This window comes from Diceros bicornis, chromosome 10 (genome assembly GCF_020826845.1).
Source record: "Diceros bicornis minor isolate mBicDic1 chromosome 10, mDicBic1.mat.cur, whole genome shotgun sequence".
Taxonomy (NCBI): Eukaryota; Metazoa; Chordata; class Mammalia; order Perissodactyla; family Rhinocerotidae; genus Diceros; species Diceros bicornis.
Genome location: NC_080749.1, coordinates 55,685,813 through 55,706,220, shown reverse-complemented (window position 1 = coordinate 55,706,220; position 20,408 = coordinate 55,685,813). Strand labels below are relative to the sequence as shown.

Here is a 20,408-nt window from a genome sequence, read left to right as displayed (position 1 = left end):
TCTTGACATCCCTGTGTGCTGAGTGAGTTATGAACCTTCCTTTTTCCTTTTGAATTTTTGTTAAAAATATGGAGAAGACCATGGAGTTCATTTAATCCAGCTGGGACTTAGAAAAATTCAGTGACTTGGCTGGTATCGGTCAGAACCAGGCTATGGCCACTCCAGCCCTGTGTCTCTGGGCCTGGCCTTCTTCATGTGGATTGCAAAAGACTCCCTTAAAACTGGTGCGTGGAGATTTTGATCATTTCTGTTGTTTCTTGTAAGAATAAGGAATGCAGGGCTGTACTTTCTTGTTTGCATTGTGTGTTCAAATGTCTTGTGTTTATAATTATTGCATATGAGTCTGTCAGGGAACATGGTAGAGTGTACAGAGTTTGGTAGTATCAATGTTAATATAGTGTAATTTAAATTTATTATACACTGAAATGAATGCATTGATGCACCTTATTTTTATCTGTTTAGATGGATATTATGTTAATGATAGAGGAGCTATGTAATGAAGATGAGTTAGGAATTATGATGTGACTGATGCCAGTAGCATAAAAATTTAGAGTCCTAGGAGGATATAAGAGTTTCCCATATGACATAAAAAGTTATTTATCCTGACATAACTTAAGGAATTTATAGAGTTCTGTATAGAAGTCTCTAATGTTTGACTTAAAATGCATTTGAAAATTTTGATTAAGTGATGAATCTGGTAGATAACTATGAATTCAAATATAAGCAGTACTAAAGTGGCTAGTAATCTGAGGAGTACTAGAATATAAATGATCCAGAAATTTATTCAAATGATAGCCTTTCAAAATTGCATGTTAACAACAGGTAATATGAGAGGCAGGATAGTCTAGAGGAAAGACACAGAATTGGAAGTCACATAGACCTGGGTTCAAATCCTGTTCTCACCATGTTCTGGGTAGGTGATTATGGGCAAGGTACTTACTCTCTCTGAGCTTCTGTTTCTTCATCTATAAAATGATACCTAGCTTATTGATTGTTTTAACAACTAAATTACATCATACATGTAAAGCATTTACTAATACAGTGTCATGTGGTTGTCAGTTAATGAATGTCAGCTGGCATATTGTTAAGTACCTTGAAACATATTCCACTCTTGGCTCTAATGGAAAGAAATTCAGTTACAAATTATAATTCAGTGGACAAAGGTATGAATAATCTGTGTATCTAGAGTGAGCTGAATTTGCTTGGATCTACAAATCTTGATATTGGAAAAGCTGTGTTGTTTATATCTCGGTGTTAACATTTTATGGAAATTGCAGGATTTTGCTAAATCTAAACTGGTGACTCATATCACCCAATAGTTAATCCAGTTACTCTTCATCTCCCCGAGCCTCAGGGCCATGCCAGCTAGAACATTACTTTATGGTGCTTTTTGGATAGAGTGTTGACTTAGCTCAGTTAACCTGGAGCATTGTGCTCATGAATCTATGGTATCATCATGATGTTACAGAGGAGGTGGCTGTTTGTGTGAGGTCCTTCCGATTTCCTAGAGAACATTCTTACTATTAATGAGTCCTGACATTTCAATAATTGGAGATTTATTCTTTTGGCTTAAGTCTTGGTCCCATATTAAAAACCAGATATTTGTGGAAAAAGAAGTGTACTATGAGGAAAGAAGGGGAAACTTCTATTTATTGATTACTTTCTGTGCCAGGAATAATGCAAAATGCCTCCCACATGTTATCTCATTTAATTCTTAGTAATTCTATAATGTAAGTACTTTTAATCCATTTTACACATAAGGAAACAAAGACTGAAGTAAATTAGTAACTTGACCCAGGACATGCCACAGCCGATAGATGACAGGGTTAAGGGCAGCACCTTTGTCTGGCACCATTGCCCATGATCCTGTTGTATTATACTTGGTGAAACTGAGAGCCTAGCTCAGCACAAATCCAGTATTATTACTAGACAGACAACAGGGTAGTGGGGTCAGTGGTGGAAATTTCTTTATTTTAAAAATAGCAAATGTATTCTTCTCCAAGGTCACCTATTTGCCCCTTCCGTTCTTTATTCCTCACATGACTCCCACCCCCACGCACCATCTTTAAGGTCCACTTCTCTATATTACAGATGGTCTGGACAAAGGTAGAAACAGAGAGAGTTGTGGAATCTGCCCATTCTCCATCTCTTTTTCCAGGCTAGTCACCTTCATTCAGGTGAGCATACAGCAGTGATCACAGTATCAGTGATGGCTGGTGTCAGGTCTTAGACAGGCCAGAGATTCCCAGTCACAATAAAAAGCTAACTATGGCTGGTGTTTCCAGCAAGAATGACCTTGTCATTCTAAACTGCAGGGTATGCGCCTGCCAGTTTAGACCCCCACCCAGTTAAGCCATTTTCTTTTATTTTATAGAACCAGAATTTGAGGGGCCCTGTCCATAACACCTCGGGTCTTTCTCTTGCTCTCATTATAAGGTAGCAGAAAGGGCTGTCGGGCTTTGGAGACAAAAGACAGGGATTCAGATCACAGACTTTCCACTTCCTGACTGTGACCTTGAGCAAGTTACTTTGTGAGCGTTTCTTCATCTATAAAAATCTATATAGAACATTTTATAGATGAAGAGACATGTATATTATACAACATACTCCCAGGACTGTGTGACAAATAAACAAGACAACGATCGTGAAGCATCAAACCTTGTTCCTAGCTTCTTAACAAATGCTGGTAAACTCCTTTCTTTTCCAGTTTCCACCCCCCCTCAACCCTGCTCCTTCATCTGACATACATGTCGTTATATGCCTTTTAAAAGATAGGATTAGAACTAGAATTTGGGAAATTTGGTGGAGACTATAATACAAAGGGAAGGGCAGGAGTTTCCAGACATGTTTGTATGGTATAAACAAAAGCAGATTAATCTACTAACTCCTGGAGGTCAGAAACCCGTGTCTTATACTACACAGCATAGCCTACAGCTAATTATTTGTCATGGCACTCCTGTCATACTCTCATTTATTGAGTGCTTGCTGTCTGCAGACAGCCTTTTCCTCTTTCATGTGTCATCCCCCTCAGATGGCCCAGTAACCTATCCAGTTGGTATTATTATTCATAGTATGTAGATGAGGTAACCAAGGCACCAAGCACATCTCCCAAGGTCAGGATTCAAACTTCAGTGTTGCTGATATCAAATCCTGTCTTTTTTATTGTAGCACTCTGCCCCCCAATAAAAATAGTTGCCTTCCTTTGATTTTCTTCTTTTAACCAAATATTTATTGAACCTTTATTAGTGCAAGCTACTTTGCTAGAACTAGGGTTTATGCTAAGATGTATAAAACCCAAATCTATAGAAACAGCTACACAGGTAACTGTGATATGAGGTAGAATGTGATAATCTCATAGTTAATGAACAAGTGAAGGGCTCTGAGGTTCATAGATGGGTGAGATCACATCTAATTGGTAGAAATCATCAGATGCTTCATGAAGGAGGGGGTGTTTGAATGGAGCCTTGAGGGCTGTGTTGCCTACTGCATGTACTGCATGCTAAACTTGAGATCTAGACATCTTAATTACTATTACTTTTTCTTACTATCCACTGTTACTCACTGCTTACTGTCTTACCATCATTGCTCCTCTTCAAAATTGAAAGGAGAAAATACCTAGAGAAATCTCCTTGAACAGAATCAGAGAGAAGAAAACAACTACCCTCAGACTCCATAGTTTCCTCTCATTTTCTCGTTTAGGTAGATAAAGCATAAGAGCCCAGCTCTTATCTACCACCTACTAGATGTGCAATTTTGGGAAGTTAGCTTCCCTGGGCCTCATTTCTTTCACCTATAAAATGAGCATAATATATGCCTCATAGGCGTTTTTCTATGGATTTAATGGGATTCTATATGTAAAGTGCTTCAGTGGGTGCCCAAAACATAAGTAATTAATAATCAGTGAATGATAGCCATAATTAATAGATGCTATAACTGTCTAAGTAGATATAGCCAGATAAATATAAAGATAAGTGGTATACATTTGTCTGGAACATCAGAACCTTGGTATTGGTTTTGAGTTTCAGAGTTAGCAGCTCTCATGACTTGAGCTCTTCAGCAAAGTTAATGCAGAAATGCATTTGCAGCTATTGAAGGCATCATAGTGACCAAACCCCCAGCCCTCTGAGGGTAGCTAAGAACTTTTTCATTCTGAGCTTCTGTTTTCTGTCTCCTTACTGTCCTAGGTAGAGCTGCCCAAGTTGTAAGTATCCAATATTTCTTGATTAAGATGAAAAATTAGGAAGGACAGTGTGACTCTGCAGAGTCTCCAGTAGACTTTGCCTCCTAATGACAAAATGTTTGCTTTTATCCAGCAATGAATTTTCTGGATAACTCTATCATGAGTATTTTTATGCTTTGGTTGAATTTTAGTTACTACAGCTGAAGCACTGGGGATAATCTATAATAAAGGACCTGGATCAGAAATAGGGTGGAAAAAAGCTAATTGGGTGACATGGCTGATTGTTTTCTTTAATTTAGTAACTTAAACATTAAGTGTTAAACATTGTGGAGAAAAAAAAATACTGTTAAATTTGCCTTTAGAGTCTCTGTTTTTTTCTGGGGCCTACTGAGATTCAGTTAAGCCTCGCTTTAGGTCGTACATGACTGAAGAGTTGGTTGGCCTTTATATTTTTAGTCATCACATGGCAAACTAGGTCTAAGCTGAAGAGTAATGTAGGTTAGGCAAGGAAAGGTCTTTCCGTTGTATTTCCTCTTGAAATGAGAGCATTGTTTTGTCCCATATTAATCACGTGAAGAAGTAGATTTGTGGAAATGAAACTTCTGTAGATGTAAATATTTTCTGCCTTTTATTTACCTGGAGATGTTTCTAAAAGAATAAACCATGTTAAAAGAAGGGATTGTACACTCAAGTAAGTAAAAAAATATTTGGGGATGTTTAGAAAATCAGTCATTCAATATTTCCAGTATCGAGCATGGTTTAAGAACCACTTCATGCCCTAATTAAACTGGAATCTGCATTGGGCACATGCCCCCTCTAGCTTATGAAATCTGAGATAAATTGTTTGCACTAAGCAAATGGACTGAATTCATTTAAATATAGAGTTCCAAATTCTTTAAATACAGTGTAACGTTAGAATCATAGTGGGTTAAATTTAATTACTGTAGCATGAGGAAACAAATGGGAGATGTTTAGGGAACCAATGTGGGAAAACTTAAGTTTCTTACAGCACCTTTGTAAAAAGTATAGGACTTGCTCTTAAATGGAGCTGGCTTTGAGTCTCTTACGCAGCACCCCCCTTTCTACATCGGCAGACAACCATCCAAGAGTCCTGTCAGCACAGTTACACTACATCTGGGACCTGTGTACGGGAGCAGTTATTCCCAGCTGGCCCCCACTGTGACCTGGCATCAAGCTCTTGAATGAAGAATGTTGAGACTAAGAATTAAAATAATGGTTGGATCTATTTAAGTATAGATCCACAACAAAACTACTCATGGCCGGGAGACAGAACTGACCACTCCAGGGTGTTAGCATGTTATATGAATGCTCTTTGTTCTACATGAAAATAGTACAATACCTAGTTAAACTTTTCTTTTTCATGAAAATACTTATCAGCTTTTGTTCATCTTTAATAAAAATGGGTTTTAGTTAACTAACCTCAGTCCATATGCACAAAAGAAGATAGAGATCAGCCTTCCATAATTTACCTGGCAGTGGTGCATTCTTTTTAAAACCTAGTGCTGTATGTTCATTTTCCTTTGCTTTTAATAGGTTAAAAAAAAATCCATTTTGTAATGATGCATGACTCATTCATTGCTCCTTGTCTTCCCACTGATTTTTTTTTTTTTTTTTTTTTGTCTTGAGCCAGCAAGAAAATCTTACATGAGAGGAGGGAGAAACAGAGACAGAGTGAGTTGAGGAATACAGTACTTAAATACTGTTGCTTGATTTTCATTGGTTATCTCCTTTCTTACGGTGACCAGTCTAATCCAGCCTTCCTTGTCAGATCCCTCCCTTCCCCCACCCTCTGCTAGGGGCTTCACAGGGTGTCTGTTGCTAGAAACTGATTGCAGGCAGTATGTAGGCATCTTTCATTCAGAATGGACATTAATATATTGAATAGAGAAGAAAGCTTTTAGAAATGTATCATTTGTCAAAATTGCAGGGCTTTTAAAAAGGAATAGTGAGATGCTGAATGTTTTGTATGTTAGCATCGACTCTTTATTTCTGTTCAGACTCTTAAGTTTTCAGAAACTTAAATATAGAACCCTTTAAAAAAAAAAGGAAGGAAGAAGAATTTTTCTGGTTAGTCGACCTCTTTTTAAGAAGTGCTTCATCATCCTCCTCCACCTCTCGGTGATGTTTCTCTGCAGCTCTCTGTAGGTTAGAGTTCTGTGCTGCCTGGTGGAATGCTCATTTGTTAGCTGAATAGAGTTCATCGACAGACATAGATCAATATAGGTTTTATTTCTTTCCTGTGAATTCCAAAATGCCATCCAAAGAGTCTTGGTCGGGTAGGAAAACTAATAGAGCTGCAGTTCACAAATCAAAACAAGAGGGCCGTCAGCAAGATTTATTGATAGCAGCCTTGGGAATGAAACTGGGTTCTCAAAAGTCGTCTGTGACAATCTGGCAACCTCTGAAACTCTTTGCTTATTCGCAGTTGACATCACTTGTTAGAAGAGCAACTCTGAAAGAAAATGAGCAAATTCCAAAATATGAAAAGGTTCACAATTTCAAGGTAAGAATATTTGTTTTTAACCTTTTCTTATAAGAAAGGAAATGCACATTACTTGAAATATATAATATTAAAGGAATATCTTCTGATGTCTTTTTAAAACTAGGATGACTGGACTAAAATGTTCTTGCTATTTAAGGAATGAAACATGTTTTAAGCATGATTTTATTTAAGGAATAGCTGAATAAAAGCTAATAGAATCCAACCCCATTTTTTCTTAATGCTGATTTAGTATTCTGTTTAATCAGTGTATACTCGGTGGTAAAAGTCTTGATTGATGTTAAAAAGGTCTCATTTAATGACATTGGCGTTATTTTTATTTGTGATGCAAATATGTCTAACTACCTTTGTCGGATATTTCATGAGAAGATTAGATCTTATCTCTGTTCGTTTCTGGTAAAAAGCTTTGGATATAAGAGGCATGGGCTTTTGCATCTGGATTGAGCAGATGGTCTGCATGTCCCATAGTTTCTGTCTTTTCTCCTCTGTGAATGAATTGACCATGATGAAAAGAGAATGGCTACCATGGGACTGGTGATGTGCTGCCACTAGCAGCCTCGCTTCACTTTTTGAGTATTTTTATGCTTTCACCTTGTATGTGTCTGTGTGTAGTTTTTAATTATTGTGTTAGTGTGGTTTACCAACTATACTTTAATCATCTATCATCAAGGTGATATGTGTGTTGATTCAAGCTGTGCGTAGATCTTCCCTGTATTTATAGCATGATATGAGGCCTCAAAGTTCAGTCCTTTGCAACCTAATTCAGAGAACATACAGTGTGGGGCCATGCATAAGGAGATCCAGTTAGACTGAATGGGTGGATGCACTGGCATTTCTATAGTAACTTCCCAATAGTTATACAACTTTACGATGAAGTTCTTGAGACATGAGTATTTTTAGTTCAGACAAAATGTCATTAGTTTTGATTTTAGGGGGTATCTGGTTTCAAAAGATGATAAAGCTAGAAACCCTAATCTTCAGTTTAATTATTAATTTATTCAACATTTATTCAGCACATAGAATGTACCAGGCTCTGTACTAGGAAATTTCATTCCAAATTTGTAATTCATCCTGATTTTTAACACTAGCATTTACTCAAATGCTAAATACCAAGCCCCCAACATGCTCTGCTTTTTTCCATAGTGAGGAATAGATTTTTATGATCTTCAGATCATTTTGGGATAGAGGATAAATTCCCAAATGTATGGACTGTGTAAAGATTGCTAATATTTCAAGGTAAACCAAACAGCATTTTCTTCTGCCTCTTTGAAGATATTAAGGACCTTACATTTCAACCAGTATCTTGGATTTAAAATGAAATTAAGACCATTCACTATGTGCATCCAGTCTCAACCACATCTTCCATTTGTGAACCCTAACAATACCTGCAGGTTACTAGGCCTCACTTTCTTCTTGCATGTTACACAAGCTGGTCTTACAGGATCTTTGTCAGGAAAATGACCCCAAATATATCCCTTTGCAGATATAAAGTTATGTGCATGTTAGGTCACAAAAATAGCCCTTTAGGTTCCTAAGCAAGAAACTGATCATACTGTTTAGAAATGGCCGAGATTTTAAAATAGGTTACCTCCCAAGATGTAGCCTCTGGTGTGTTCAGCACGAACAGATTGACCTAGTAAGGGTTAAGGGTGCCGTTTTAGTGCTAAGTTCATTGTACATGCTTTCTCTCCGTGTTGATTAAAAGCAAATAGTAAGGCTGTTCAAGGATTTGCATAAACAGGCACATTCTCTCTCTCTCTCTTTTTTTTTTTGGTTGTATCTTCCAGCAATTTCTCAATTTTAATTTAACATATGGCTTTAATGAGCAAATTGTATACAACCAGAAAGTGCTGACTGTGGGACCAATTGTGACTCTTAGCTGGTTACCTAAACTGTTTTAAAGATACTTTTCTTTAAAAAAGACACATTAAAAAGTAGAAGTCTGCTTCCTTCTCTGGAGCTGAAAAATTAAAACCAGCTTGGGCTTCCTGTTTAAAAAAAAACAGTATGCTCGGGAAAGAGCTCATGGTAGACAGTGAGTTGCATTACATATTTTTTAGAGTTGCTAATGAGGTCGGAAGTCTCAGTATTTGACTCTTTCCATTGAAATTACTGTTTGTTATTTTGAAAAATGTTTCTGTGGGGTGTCATTATAAAAAAGAGAAAAGAGGTCGGGGGGAGTCATACTTGACTTCCGAGAACATCCCCAAAAGAATTCAGACTGTGGCAGGAGCCGTTTTCTCCCACACAAGTGTTCACAGAAGGTCACTGTGATATGTGAGTGTGTGCAGTTCAGAAATGTATTGTGGGAAAAACCCTGAGCGTTTACATAATGCTCGTTGTTCACGTGGCCTTGCCGCTGCCTATTTTCTATGTTGGTAAAAGTGTGTTCTGCCCAACCACCAGACCACTCACCAAAGCCTCATTTCACTATAGTTTTCTTTTTGCTCCTTGTACTGCCTTGTTATGTAACGTGCCTCTGTGGTGTTGGACAGCTGCCAAATCTCATTTCGGAGGCTGAAGCCCAGAGTGTCTTATACCTTTGGTGAAAGCATTCACCAAGGTGAAATCCAAAAAAATCAGCTGGGCCTAACTTCAGACAGGTGTTTGTTTTTTGAGGTTTTGTTTTGTTTTGTTTTTTTAATAGAAAAGGAAAAAAAAGGCAACAGGAAGGCTTCCCATTTTGCTGTGTTATATAACACCTTTTTCCCCCCTATTACTTAAAAGGATTTGATAAAGAATCTATCACAAGAAAGATAGTTGTCTCTCTTAGGGAGATCATCATTTGAAAAATAAATGTACCATATCCTTTAAAAACCATTACCCTGTAAGTTGTCAACATAACTTAGAGTGAAAATAATTTTAACTGTCTCCTGGATCAACCTCTCATTTTAAGAACTGCCCTTATCCTAACACAGCAGAGAAAGCGAGCAAGCAAGTGCTAATTTCCTGAGCAGACTTAACAACAAAAACTCAACTAAACAAAAAACCTCTGATTTTAAGGTAAGACATGGGCACCCCACCAGCAGTGACTGCATCCTACATCTGAGGCTCTGGATAGAAGGATTACTAAGACCAGCCCTTGCCCTGGGAGTTTGCTTATTATTTGAATGACCTTGGGCAGATTGCTTCATCTCTCTAAACCTCTGGGTCTACACCAGAAAAAATTGAGTACCTGGTATGTGTAGGTACATGGTAGCCACTATTTTTGTTATTACAAATTACCCCTAAGTAGGTATTTTTCTGAATCCATACCAAGATGTTTTTCTTACCCAGTTGCAGAGGTCCTTTGCAATTGAGAACCCTGGCCTGATTGTGGGGGCTAAAGAAAGCTCTTGCTGCTTTCTTAGCTCCCAGGCAGTTAGATGTTACATAAGAGCAGTTGCATTTTCATGCACCGCAGAACGCAGTGAAATCCTCTGTATTTTTTTTACTGCCTCCAAATTAAACTATTCAGTGTTTCATTTGGTATGTTTAATTCAGATAGCTCTATAAAATAAAATCAAGATTACATATAATAATAATAAAAGAAACCTGGCTACTTAAGCAAATTAAATAATTAAAAGAAAACAACATTAAGAATTATAGTGAGTAGATACTTTAAAATGTGAGTTTAGTTTTTTTTTAGGGTAGTCTTGAAGTGGCGACTGGTTGATTTTAGAGTTTCAGATACTCGCATTCTGCATATAAATGAAAGATGTTATGTATTATTTAAATAGATTTAATGTTACCAAGTTACTGTGTAAGCAGTGAATCCTGAAATGTGAATTGATACTGTAATTAAAATAACACTATCACATGAACCTTGCAATATTTAATAAAGTTACTGATTCAGAACATACTGGGATAAAGCGATAATAGTGAACCCATCAGTCCTAACAGACCAGACATTCTGCTGTTTCACAAACTGAAGGGTAGAAACGGCCAGCACGCCTGCTGAAAGTGGTCTTTCCTTTCCTTTGACGGACACAGACAAATCCAAGCCCTATGCTCTTCATTTGATTCACATTTGAAAATAAATACAAAATGAACCAACAAATAAGAGTAGATTTAGTATGAAATGTGGAGTTAAACTACATGATCTGTAAGTTTTCTTTCAACTCTAAAATTCTCTGATTAAAGTATATTAAGAAGCATTAGATTTGTTAATATTATTAATATTACATATAATTAATTATATATAATATATATAATATTAATATTATATAATATAAGTAATTCTATTTTCCATCATTAAAATTTATTAAAGCCCACATAGAGACAAATTTTTAATATGTTGATTTTTTAAAAGAAACTACATGAAAGCATATTTTTAAAAATTATTTACATGGTCAGTGAAATGTCATATTCAAGGACTGTGCCTACCACCTCCTTTGTATTATCCCCACCAGCCGTCACAACACCACCTCCCATGTCTTTTCTGCCTCCGTTCTTCCTTCCCCTGTCTCCATTTCTGGTAAAGTGCTGAAGAAGTGTCTGTCGGGTGACTAAGTAAATGAGCACACAGTATGGCATGGGGGACCTTTGCTGTGGAGGGGGGGGCGGTAGTTGTTGTTGTTATTTTGAAACCCTTTCTCATGGCAGCAGGAAATTTCAGCACAAAAATAGATTCTTTTAATGATCTTAAGAGCTGTATTGTTACAAATGGTTTTTTAAATCACATTCATGTGAGTTTTGAAAATGAAATAAAACCCAAAATATCATCATGTTATCTTAGATAGTGGAGAATCTGTGTTCACATTTTACCTGCTCAGAAATTTGAATATTGTTTTGAATTAATAGTAATATAAAAAAAGTTAAATGCAATATGACAAAATGGAAAAGGCAACCTGGAATGTCTCATTACTAAGCTTTAGCAGTAATGTCACTCATCATTGCTTCTCCTGTGGAGGTGAACATGGAGTGTCCAACATAAACATTTCAAAGGAATAAATAATGTTTTTCTCTAAATAGGAGATTAAATTGAATTATTTATTTTGATATTATACATATATATGTATATATATGTGTACACACACACATAATTCCTGATTCTTAATATGGGTTACTTGCAAGAGAAAATAAAAATAAAGATCAGTGCATAGCGGGGGTTCTCTCTGCCTGGGGCAGTCAGACTTGTAGAGGGCTGATGGAGAGAAAATAGGAGTACAAGATCGTCTGTAAGGTCCCTGTAGGCGTTGTGTTTCTGATGCTATCTGGTAAGTACTTATCAGATGCTGTAGAAGCCAAAACGTACACTGCTCCGCTTTTTACTTTTGCCCCTGCTGGTGGGGAGGAGGACCACAAAGACTTACCATGCACTTTCATCCAGGCCTGTGCCCTGCCCCTCAGCATTGTGGCCCCCTTGACCTCAGCCCTGTGCATCCTTCTTATGTTTTGTAACACTGGCTGGGGAGCTGGTTATGACCCCTTGAGTGCAAATCTAGATCATTCAGGTCATTGGAAAGATTACTGCCTGCCATTAATAATCCAAAAAGAAACACTTCACAAAGTTCTTGTTGGTTTGTACATTGTTGCTTATACTTCTTCACAGCCATTTTATGGGACTAGAGAATTTAAAATGCTATACTTAACTCAAGAGAAACCTTGATTTCATGAATTAGAAGAATTAATATTGCTAAAATATCCGTACTACCTACCTAGATTCAACGCAATTCCTATCAAAATCCCAATGACCTTCTTTACAGAAATAGAGAAAGCAATCCTAAAATTCATGTGGAATTAGAAAAGACCCCAAATAGCCAAAGAAATCTTGAGCAAGAACAAAGCTGGAGACATAATACTTCTTGATTTCAAAATATATTACAAACCTACAGTAATTAAAACAGTACGATCCTGGCATTAAAAACAGAGATACAGACCAATAGCACAGAATAGAAAGCCCAGAAATAAATCCACGCATCTGTGGTCAACTGATCTTCAACAAGGGCGCCAGGAACACTAAGTAGGAAGAGGATAGTTTCTTCAATAAATGATATTGGGAAAACTGGATATCCACGTGCAAAAGAATGAAATTGATCCCTTATCTCACAACATATACAAAAATCAACTTGAAACAGATTAAAGACTTAAATCTAAGCCCTGAAACCAAAAAAACTACTAAAGGGAAAAAAGGTAAAAAGCTTCTTGACATTGGTCTGGGCAATGATTTTTTGGATATGACACCAAAAGCACAGGCTACAAAAGCAAAAGTAGACAAGTGGGACTACATCAGACTAAAAAGCTTCTGCACAGCAAAAGAAACAGTCAACAGAGTGAAAAGGCAGCCTATGGAATGGGAGAAAATAGTTGCAAAGTGTATATCTGATAAGGGGTTAATATCCAAAATATATAAGTAACTCATACAACTCAATAGCAAAAAAAAACCCAATTTAAAAATGGGCAAAGGACCTGAAGAGACATTTCTCAAAAGAAGATATCCAGATAGCCAACAAGTATATGAAATGGTGCTCAGCATCACTAATAATCAGGAAAATGCAAATCAAAACCACAAGAAGATATCGCCTCACACTTGTTAGAATGGCTATTATCAAAAAGACAAAAGATAACCAGTGTTGGCAAGGATGTGGAGAAAAGGGAACCCTTGTGCACTGCTGATGGGAATGTAAATTGGTGCAGCTATTATGGAAAATTATTGAGATTTCTCAAAAAATTAAAAATAAAACTACCTTATGAGCCAGGCCTAATGGCCTAGTGGTTAAAGTTTGGCGTGCTCCGCTCTGGCAGCCTGGGATCGGTTCCCTGGCACAGAACCACACCACTCGTCTGTCAGTAGCCATGTGGTGGCGGTGGCTCACACAGAAAAATTAGAAGGACTTAAAACTATAATATACAACTGTGTACTGGGGCTTTGGGGAGGAAAAACAAAAGAGAGAAAGAGGAAGATTGGCAACAGATGTTAGCTCAGGGCGGATCTTTCCCATCAAAAAAAAAAAAAATTACCTTATGATCCAGCAATCAGTTGCCTTTACACTCTGTTGATTGTTCACTTTGCTATGCAGGTTTGTCATTAGATGTAGTCCAACTTGTTTGTTTTTGCTTTTGTTGCTTTAAAATTTGGAGAGAGATTTGGAAGTTTGTCTTTCTTACTTGGAGACTGTTAGTGGAACTTATGGAATTAAAAAACAGAAAATATTAGAGAGTAGTTTAAAATTTGGGGAGTGATTGCAAGTTTGTCTTTCTCACTAGGAGGCTGTTAGTGGAACTTATATTAAGTGTACTATTTCTTTTATATAACTAAAAAGCAAACAATTTAAAAAAAACCTCAGGCCAGCCTTTGAAATTAAGATGTAGGGTTGCCACTTTAAACAGCTTACGAAGGAGCCTGACTCTCTCTCACCAGAACCTATCCTGGTTCTTATTCCCAGCCAGTATCCTAAGATGAGACTCTCTGGCAGACAACTACATCTAATGTGGCATTGATTATTTCCAGCATATGTGTCCATCCTACTGACTTAATGTTTTAAAAAATTTAGTATCTCCAAAATCTATTCCAAAGTGGAGAACCAGCCTGCCATGTGACTCCCAACACAATGACACGTGAAGGATGTAAACCCATAGGAAGAACACATAGTTTTAAAAAGTCACTTCTTCCAAAATTCTGTTCTCTCAATACTTTAGTTTATGTGTGCACACAATAATCTAACCTTCAAGGATTGGTTTCTCTGACATTTGGAACATATTGGTATTTTAAAAGCAACTTTTCGTGGTCACTTGTTTCATATATAGTCATTCTTCCCTTCCAGATTTAACTGAGGATTAAATCTTAGTTCTATTCTGCTTATTTTGTGAGTTAATAGGAGAGATACATAGGAAATATTTCATATCTCTACTTTTCAAAACCTTGTTTAATTGACAAATTATACTGTCATCCTTCATCTTCTTTGTGGCCCACTATGTCAGCATTTCTCAGAGAACAAAGAGTCTTACTTAGGAGTGAAGTCTACTGTGGCTTTAATAAGATAGTCGAAGCATGAAGAATATGTACATGTCACAACATCTTACCTCAGTTGTTTAGCTTGTCAAGTTTCCTGTGTCTCAGTACACTTCTTATCATCATTAGTCGGCATTCATTATTTGTGTGTAATAGTACGCGACACAAAAATATCATTGCCTTCATCAAAGAGCCCAACAGGCAGAGAGAAGAAGGTGATGCATATGCACCAAAGGAAGTGGAATATAGATCTAGGAAAGGTTTTTTTTTAAGTGAAGAGAATGCATGCAAATACTGATTTTTTTCTTTCTTAAATATTTTACCACAGTACCGCTGGCATCTGAGAAACCACTACAAATTATTTTCCTGATAAACACCATACCAATGGTTTTATTTCAGGTTTACTAACCCCTCTTCTTAAATTATCTTAAGATTCTTCTGGTGGCAAAATAGGAAAGCTAGAAAGGAAAGGAGAAATAGCCCAGCTGTGTTACACTTCTGAAGAACATCATCAAGTGCTTATTTTCTATATTTTTATATTCTTTGGGGAGCAAAAATAGAATTAGGTGTGTTTTCTGAAGTGTTATCCAGACATAAAAATTAAAAAGAAAAGGGGCCGGCCCGGTGGCGTAGCGGTTAAGTACGTGCACTCCACTTGGGTTTGGATCCTGGGTGTGCACCAACACCCCACTTGTCAAGCCATACTGTGGCGGCGTCCCATATACAGTAGAGGGAGATGGGCACAGATGTTAGCCCAGGGCCAATCTTCCTCAGGAAAAAAAAAAAAAAAAGGAGGATTGGCATCGGATGTTAGCTCAAACCTCCTCACACACAAAAAAAAAAATTAAAAAGAAAAGAATGTATCAATTTTTAGGTCGTGGGAGCCAGAGGATTCTTGTCATATTAGGTGATATTCTGCAGTCTATTATAGAGAAGATGTTTTGGCTATCTATGTGAATGCATTTCCCCAAATCAAGCCTAAAATGTCAAGCTCACTCTTTCTCTTTTGTAGAACTCTCTTTGTTTGGAGTTCCAGCCCTTACATGTGCCACACTCTGATCACTGCTTGTGATCTGCCTCACAAGCTCCCACAGTGCCCTTGATCATAAAGAGAAGGTCCATCTCCAGGAGGCGTGCAATTTTGCTTTGGTGGTTGCTATTATAGCTCATTACTCCACAGTTATATGACATTGCTTCAGTGTGTCTGCTTACAAATCCATTTGGAACCCATGGCTAATATTTACCATTTGATAGAACAGTTGGGAGACTTTCCCTTGCAATTGTCAGAAAGCCCAACCCATGCTCCCTAAAGCAAAAAGGGAAATTATTGGTTCACATAGTAGGAAAAGTTCAGTGTTAGTTGAAAGTATCCTTTGACCCAGGACTTAAAATGCCACCAGAACCCTATCTCCCAACTGTGTCTTCATTTTTAGGCTCCCTCTAGTGACAAAATGGCTGGCAGAGGCTCCAGCTCGATATATTCCCAGATTCTAATCAGCTGCAAAGACAGACTATTTGAGCAAAGGAGCTAGGCCTGGCAGGCATTTGCCCAATTATCTTATATGCTCATCTCTGAACCACTAGGTCTGGTTCAGGAGAATGGAATGTGCTGATTGGCTTAGATCTAGGTCACATACTGTCTCCTGGAGCTGGGGTTAGGGTCAGCTCCATACAATTCCCATGGATTGAAGACTATTATCCAAAGATAAGACATTTAATTTGTGTGGCTAAAACATAAGAAATGTCCACTACAACATTAAATGACAGACGAAATCCCCAGTTACAAGATCCTAGTGTACAGCCTACTGAATGCAACACTGTTAATGTCACACCTTGCTGTGACAAATGTGCTTGTAGAGCATGATAACAAAGGAATCCTGAAGCAGTTCAGCCTGTATAAGGGACATTGAGAATTACTGATTAAGCTAATGTCATTTTACACGTGTAGAAACTGAAGCCCAAAGAAGTTGCAGGTTCAAGCTCATCAAGTGAAAGATCAGTTTTAGAAACAAGAATATAATTTGAACTTCCATTTTCAGCCATGATGGGGGAAATAGATATACTTTCCCATCTTAAACAACTAGCAAACCAGAAAAAGTATATAAAACAACAGTCAGACATTGAACAACAAGTATTACAGTACTGTCGTACCTGAAAGAAGGAACACAAACAAAATGAGTCTTAAGGTTATTCTCACTTACTGCCGGGAGGCAGTTTCCAGGCCACAGCACATGGAGGGGGAATCCAAAGAGAGCCCAGTGGTCTAGCCAAGTTGAGGACACAGAGATTGGAGTCTGGTGAGGCAAAGCAGCTAATATTTGTGCGGCAGAGTTCCTGAGAAGACAGAGCTGTACACAGAAAGAGCTCTAGAAATCTGCCTAGGAATCTTGAGTTTTTGACTGAGTACTTATCTACACATGCATGAGAAGAAACTATCGGGAAACCACCAGAAAGCAATAGGCTGAACAATTACTGAAATTCACCCAGGGCTGAGAATAGTTTTACCCACCAATAGGAGTGGAAAGACATCGTCATACACAAGGCATTGTTTAAAAGTCCTCAAAAGAGTATCATGTTAGTAGCATGACTGAATTAGCAGTAGACTAAAGGCTGCAGTGAGGAAAGAAATGGAAGCTATTTAAGACTATCTAAATGGACTCTCTAGAGATGAAAAATATATCTGAAATGAAAAATACACTGGTTATAATAGTATTAAAAGCATATTAGGCACCACAGAAGACAAGATTAGTAAACCAGAACATAGCAATAGAAATTTGCAAAATGAAAGAAAAAATTTAAAAAAAGAATGAACACAGCATCAGTGACAGGTGGGACAACATCAAGCAATCTCACTTAAGTGTAATTGAAGTCAGAAGGAGCAGTGGTGGGGGGCCAGGGAACAGAACGATTATTTGAAGGTATAATGACCAAAAGTGTTGTAAATTTGATGAAAACCCAAAGACCAAGAAGTGCAGTGAACTCCAAATAGAAGAAAATATGAAGAAAACACCCCTGCACATCATAATCAAAATTCTAAAACCTAGTGCCAAAGAGAAAATTGTAAGAGCAGCCAGAGAGAGACAGAAAGAAAACCAGTCTATGGGAAAGAACAGTTTTCTTCCTAAAGTGGTCCTTTGCCTCAGCCTGAGAGGTGAAGTTGTTCATCCCTCACATGTGATAACAAAATGTATAGAGGATGCATCTAGGATCTAGAAGTTACACATGTTCAATTTCTCTTGAACTTTGCTTTCACATTCCAGCTTCATAATGTGTTTATAGTTTTATGGCTTTATAGGACTTTAAATGTGCACACTCACAGGAACATAATGCAAAATTTTTTTTACAGAAGATAAATGATTTTTATACTACTGTTTTCTTTATTAACAACTGTAATTAAAATTTGAAATAATATTTTACGTATCTTACGAAATTTTTTAAAAAGCAGCAGGAGAGGGGGAGGAGAATACATATTTTTTACAGATGAATAAAGAATGACAGCAAAATTCTCATCAGAGACTATGCAAGACAATGAAGTGACATCTTCAAAGTACTGACAACAACAACAAACTATCAACCTAAAATTCTATATCCAGCAAAAATATCTTTCAAAAATGAAGACAAAATAAACATATTTGTTTTTTAAACAAAGAAAAGCTAAGTGAATTCGTCACCAGGAGATCTATACTTAAGAATATTAAAGGAAGTTTTTCAGACAGAGGGAAAATAATACCAGATGGGAAATTTAGATCTATACAAAAGCATAAAGAATACTAAAAATGGTGAACATGTAGGTAGGTGTAAAAGATGTTTTTTCTTCATTTTAGTGTCTTTTAAAGATAATTGACTGTTTAAAGCAAAAATAGTAATATATTATGTAGTTTATACCAGTAAAATATATGACAACAATAGCATAAAGTACAGGGTGGGGAAGTGTAAGATTCTTACATCTGAAGTGTATAATATTGTTTGAAGGTAGACTGATAAGTTAAAGATGTATATTGTAGACCTTAGAGCAAATTCTAAAAAATAAAATAGTTAGAAACTAATAATGGAGACAAAATGGATTCATAAAAAAATAAGCAATTTATCTAAAAGTATGCAAGAAAAGAGAGAAATAGGAACCAAAAACAAATATAGAGAAAACAAAAGCAAGATGGCAAATTTAAACCCAATCATATTGATAGTTACATCAAATGGAATTGGCCCAAACATTCCATTAAAAGGCAGAGGTTGTCAGATTGGATAAAAATTCAAGATCCAACTATATGCTATCCACGAGAAACCCACTTTAAAAAAAAGAAAAAGTTAAACCAAGCAGACAGTAATTCAAAGAAAATTGGATGTAAATATATATAAATAAAAATATGTATAAAATATAAATATATATATTTATATTAAACATAGTTTTCAGAACAAGGAATATTATTGGGAATCAAAAGAGTAAAATTCATCAAGAGGATGTAACAATTTAAAATTTATATGCACCTAATAACAGGTTCAAAATACATAAATCAACAACCAAACTGAAAAGTGAAATAGACAAATCTATAATTATAGATGGATATTTCCACACTTCCCTCTCAATGATAAAACAAATAGACAAATAATAAATTTTAGTAAGAATATAGGAGACTTGAACAGTATCGACCAGGGCTGGCCTGTGGCTTAGCGGTTAAGTGCGCGAGCTCCGCTGCTGGCGGCCCGGGTTTGGGTCCCGGGCAATCACCGACGCACCGCTTCTCCGGCCATGCTGAGGCCGCATCCCACATACAGCAACTAGAAGGATGTGCAGCTATGACATACAACTATCTACTGGGGCTTTGGGGGAAAAAATAAATAAATAAAATTATAAAAAAAAACAGTATCGACCAATTTGACCTAATTGATATTTATAGAGTATTCTACTCAGCAGCAGCGGAATACACATACTGTTCAAGTGAACATGGAAGATTCACCAAGATAGACAATATTCTGAGCCTTAAAACCAGTGTCAATAAATGTAAAAGGATTAAAATCATACAAAGCATATCCTTTTACCACAACAGAATTAAATTCAAAATCAATAACATATCTGAAAAAATTTCTCACATATTTAGAAGTTAAACTTACTGCTAAATAACTCATGAATTAAAGAAGTCGTCACAGGAGACATTACAAAATATTTTGAACTGAATAATTTGAAAAATACAGCGTATCAAAATTTGTGAAATGTAGCTAAAGTAGCACTTACAATGAAATCTATACCATTAAATGCTTATTTTAGGAAAGAAAAAAAGTCTTAAATCAGTGAGCTAAGCTTCCACCTTAAGAAACTAGAAAAAGAAGACCCATTTAAACCAAGTAATAGAAGGAAGGAAATATTAAAGATAAGAGCAGCAATCAATGAAATAGAAGAAAAACAATAGAGAAAATCTGGATCTCTTTTACTAGAGCTTTAGAAAGAGTTTTAACTACATAGTTTAATAATTTCTTGTGCATTTTAGCCAAACCTTTTTCCTAGTATATTATAGGAATACTTCCATTCATAGCACAATGTGTATTAACAGTACACTTCTTTAGATGACATTTTTACAACCAAGCCAAAGAGAAATTGAAATCTGGTTTTGTGGAAATGTTAGTATTAGTACAGACTTGGCTTCGAGGAATTGTGGGTCTTAAGATAGTGTGGATTGGTCTGTGGCTTTCTTGGTTGCTCACTGTTCAGTTTACCTGTCTATAATGTGGGTATAGAGATTATCTGTCAGCCAGCTGTGGATTGTACAGTGGTTTTTATT

The 20,408-nt window shown here is 36.7% G+C and overlaps 1 protein-coding gene across 4 annotated transcripts in view; it reads left to right on the top strand.

The window, feature by feature from the left end:
- CHN1 (chimerin 1) overlaps positions 1-20,408 on the top strand; it is a 189,471-nt gene that overhangs the window by 135,931 nt on the left and 33,132 nt on the right. For 2 of the 4 annotated variants that reach the window (XM_058549293.1, XM_058549296.1), the window contains one exon: positions 6,627-6,704. The exons of 1 other annotated variant lie outside the window; for it this stretch is intronic. In XM_058549293.1, the coding sequence (XP_058405276.1) occupies positions 6,627-6,704 (78 nt within the window). Of the gene's footprint in view, positions 1-5,831; positions 5,873-6,626; positions 6,705-20,408 lie in introns of all 4 variants that reach the window. One more of the 4 variants, XM_058549295.1, reaches the window with a different exon arrangement.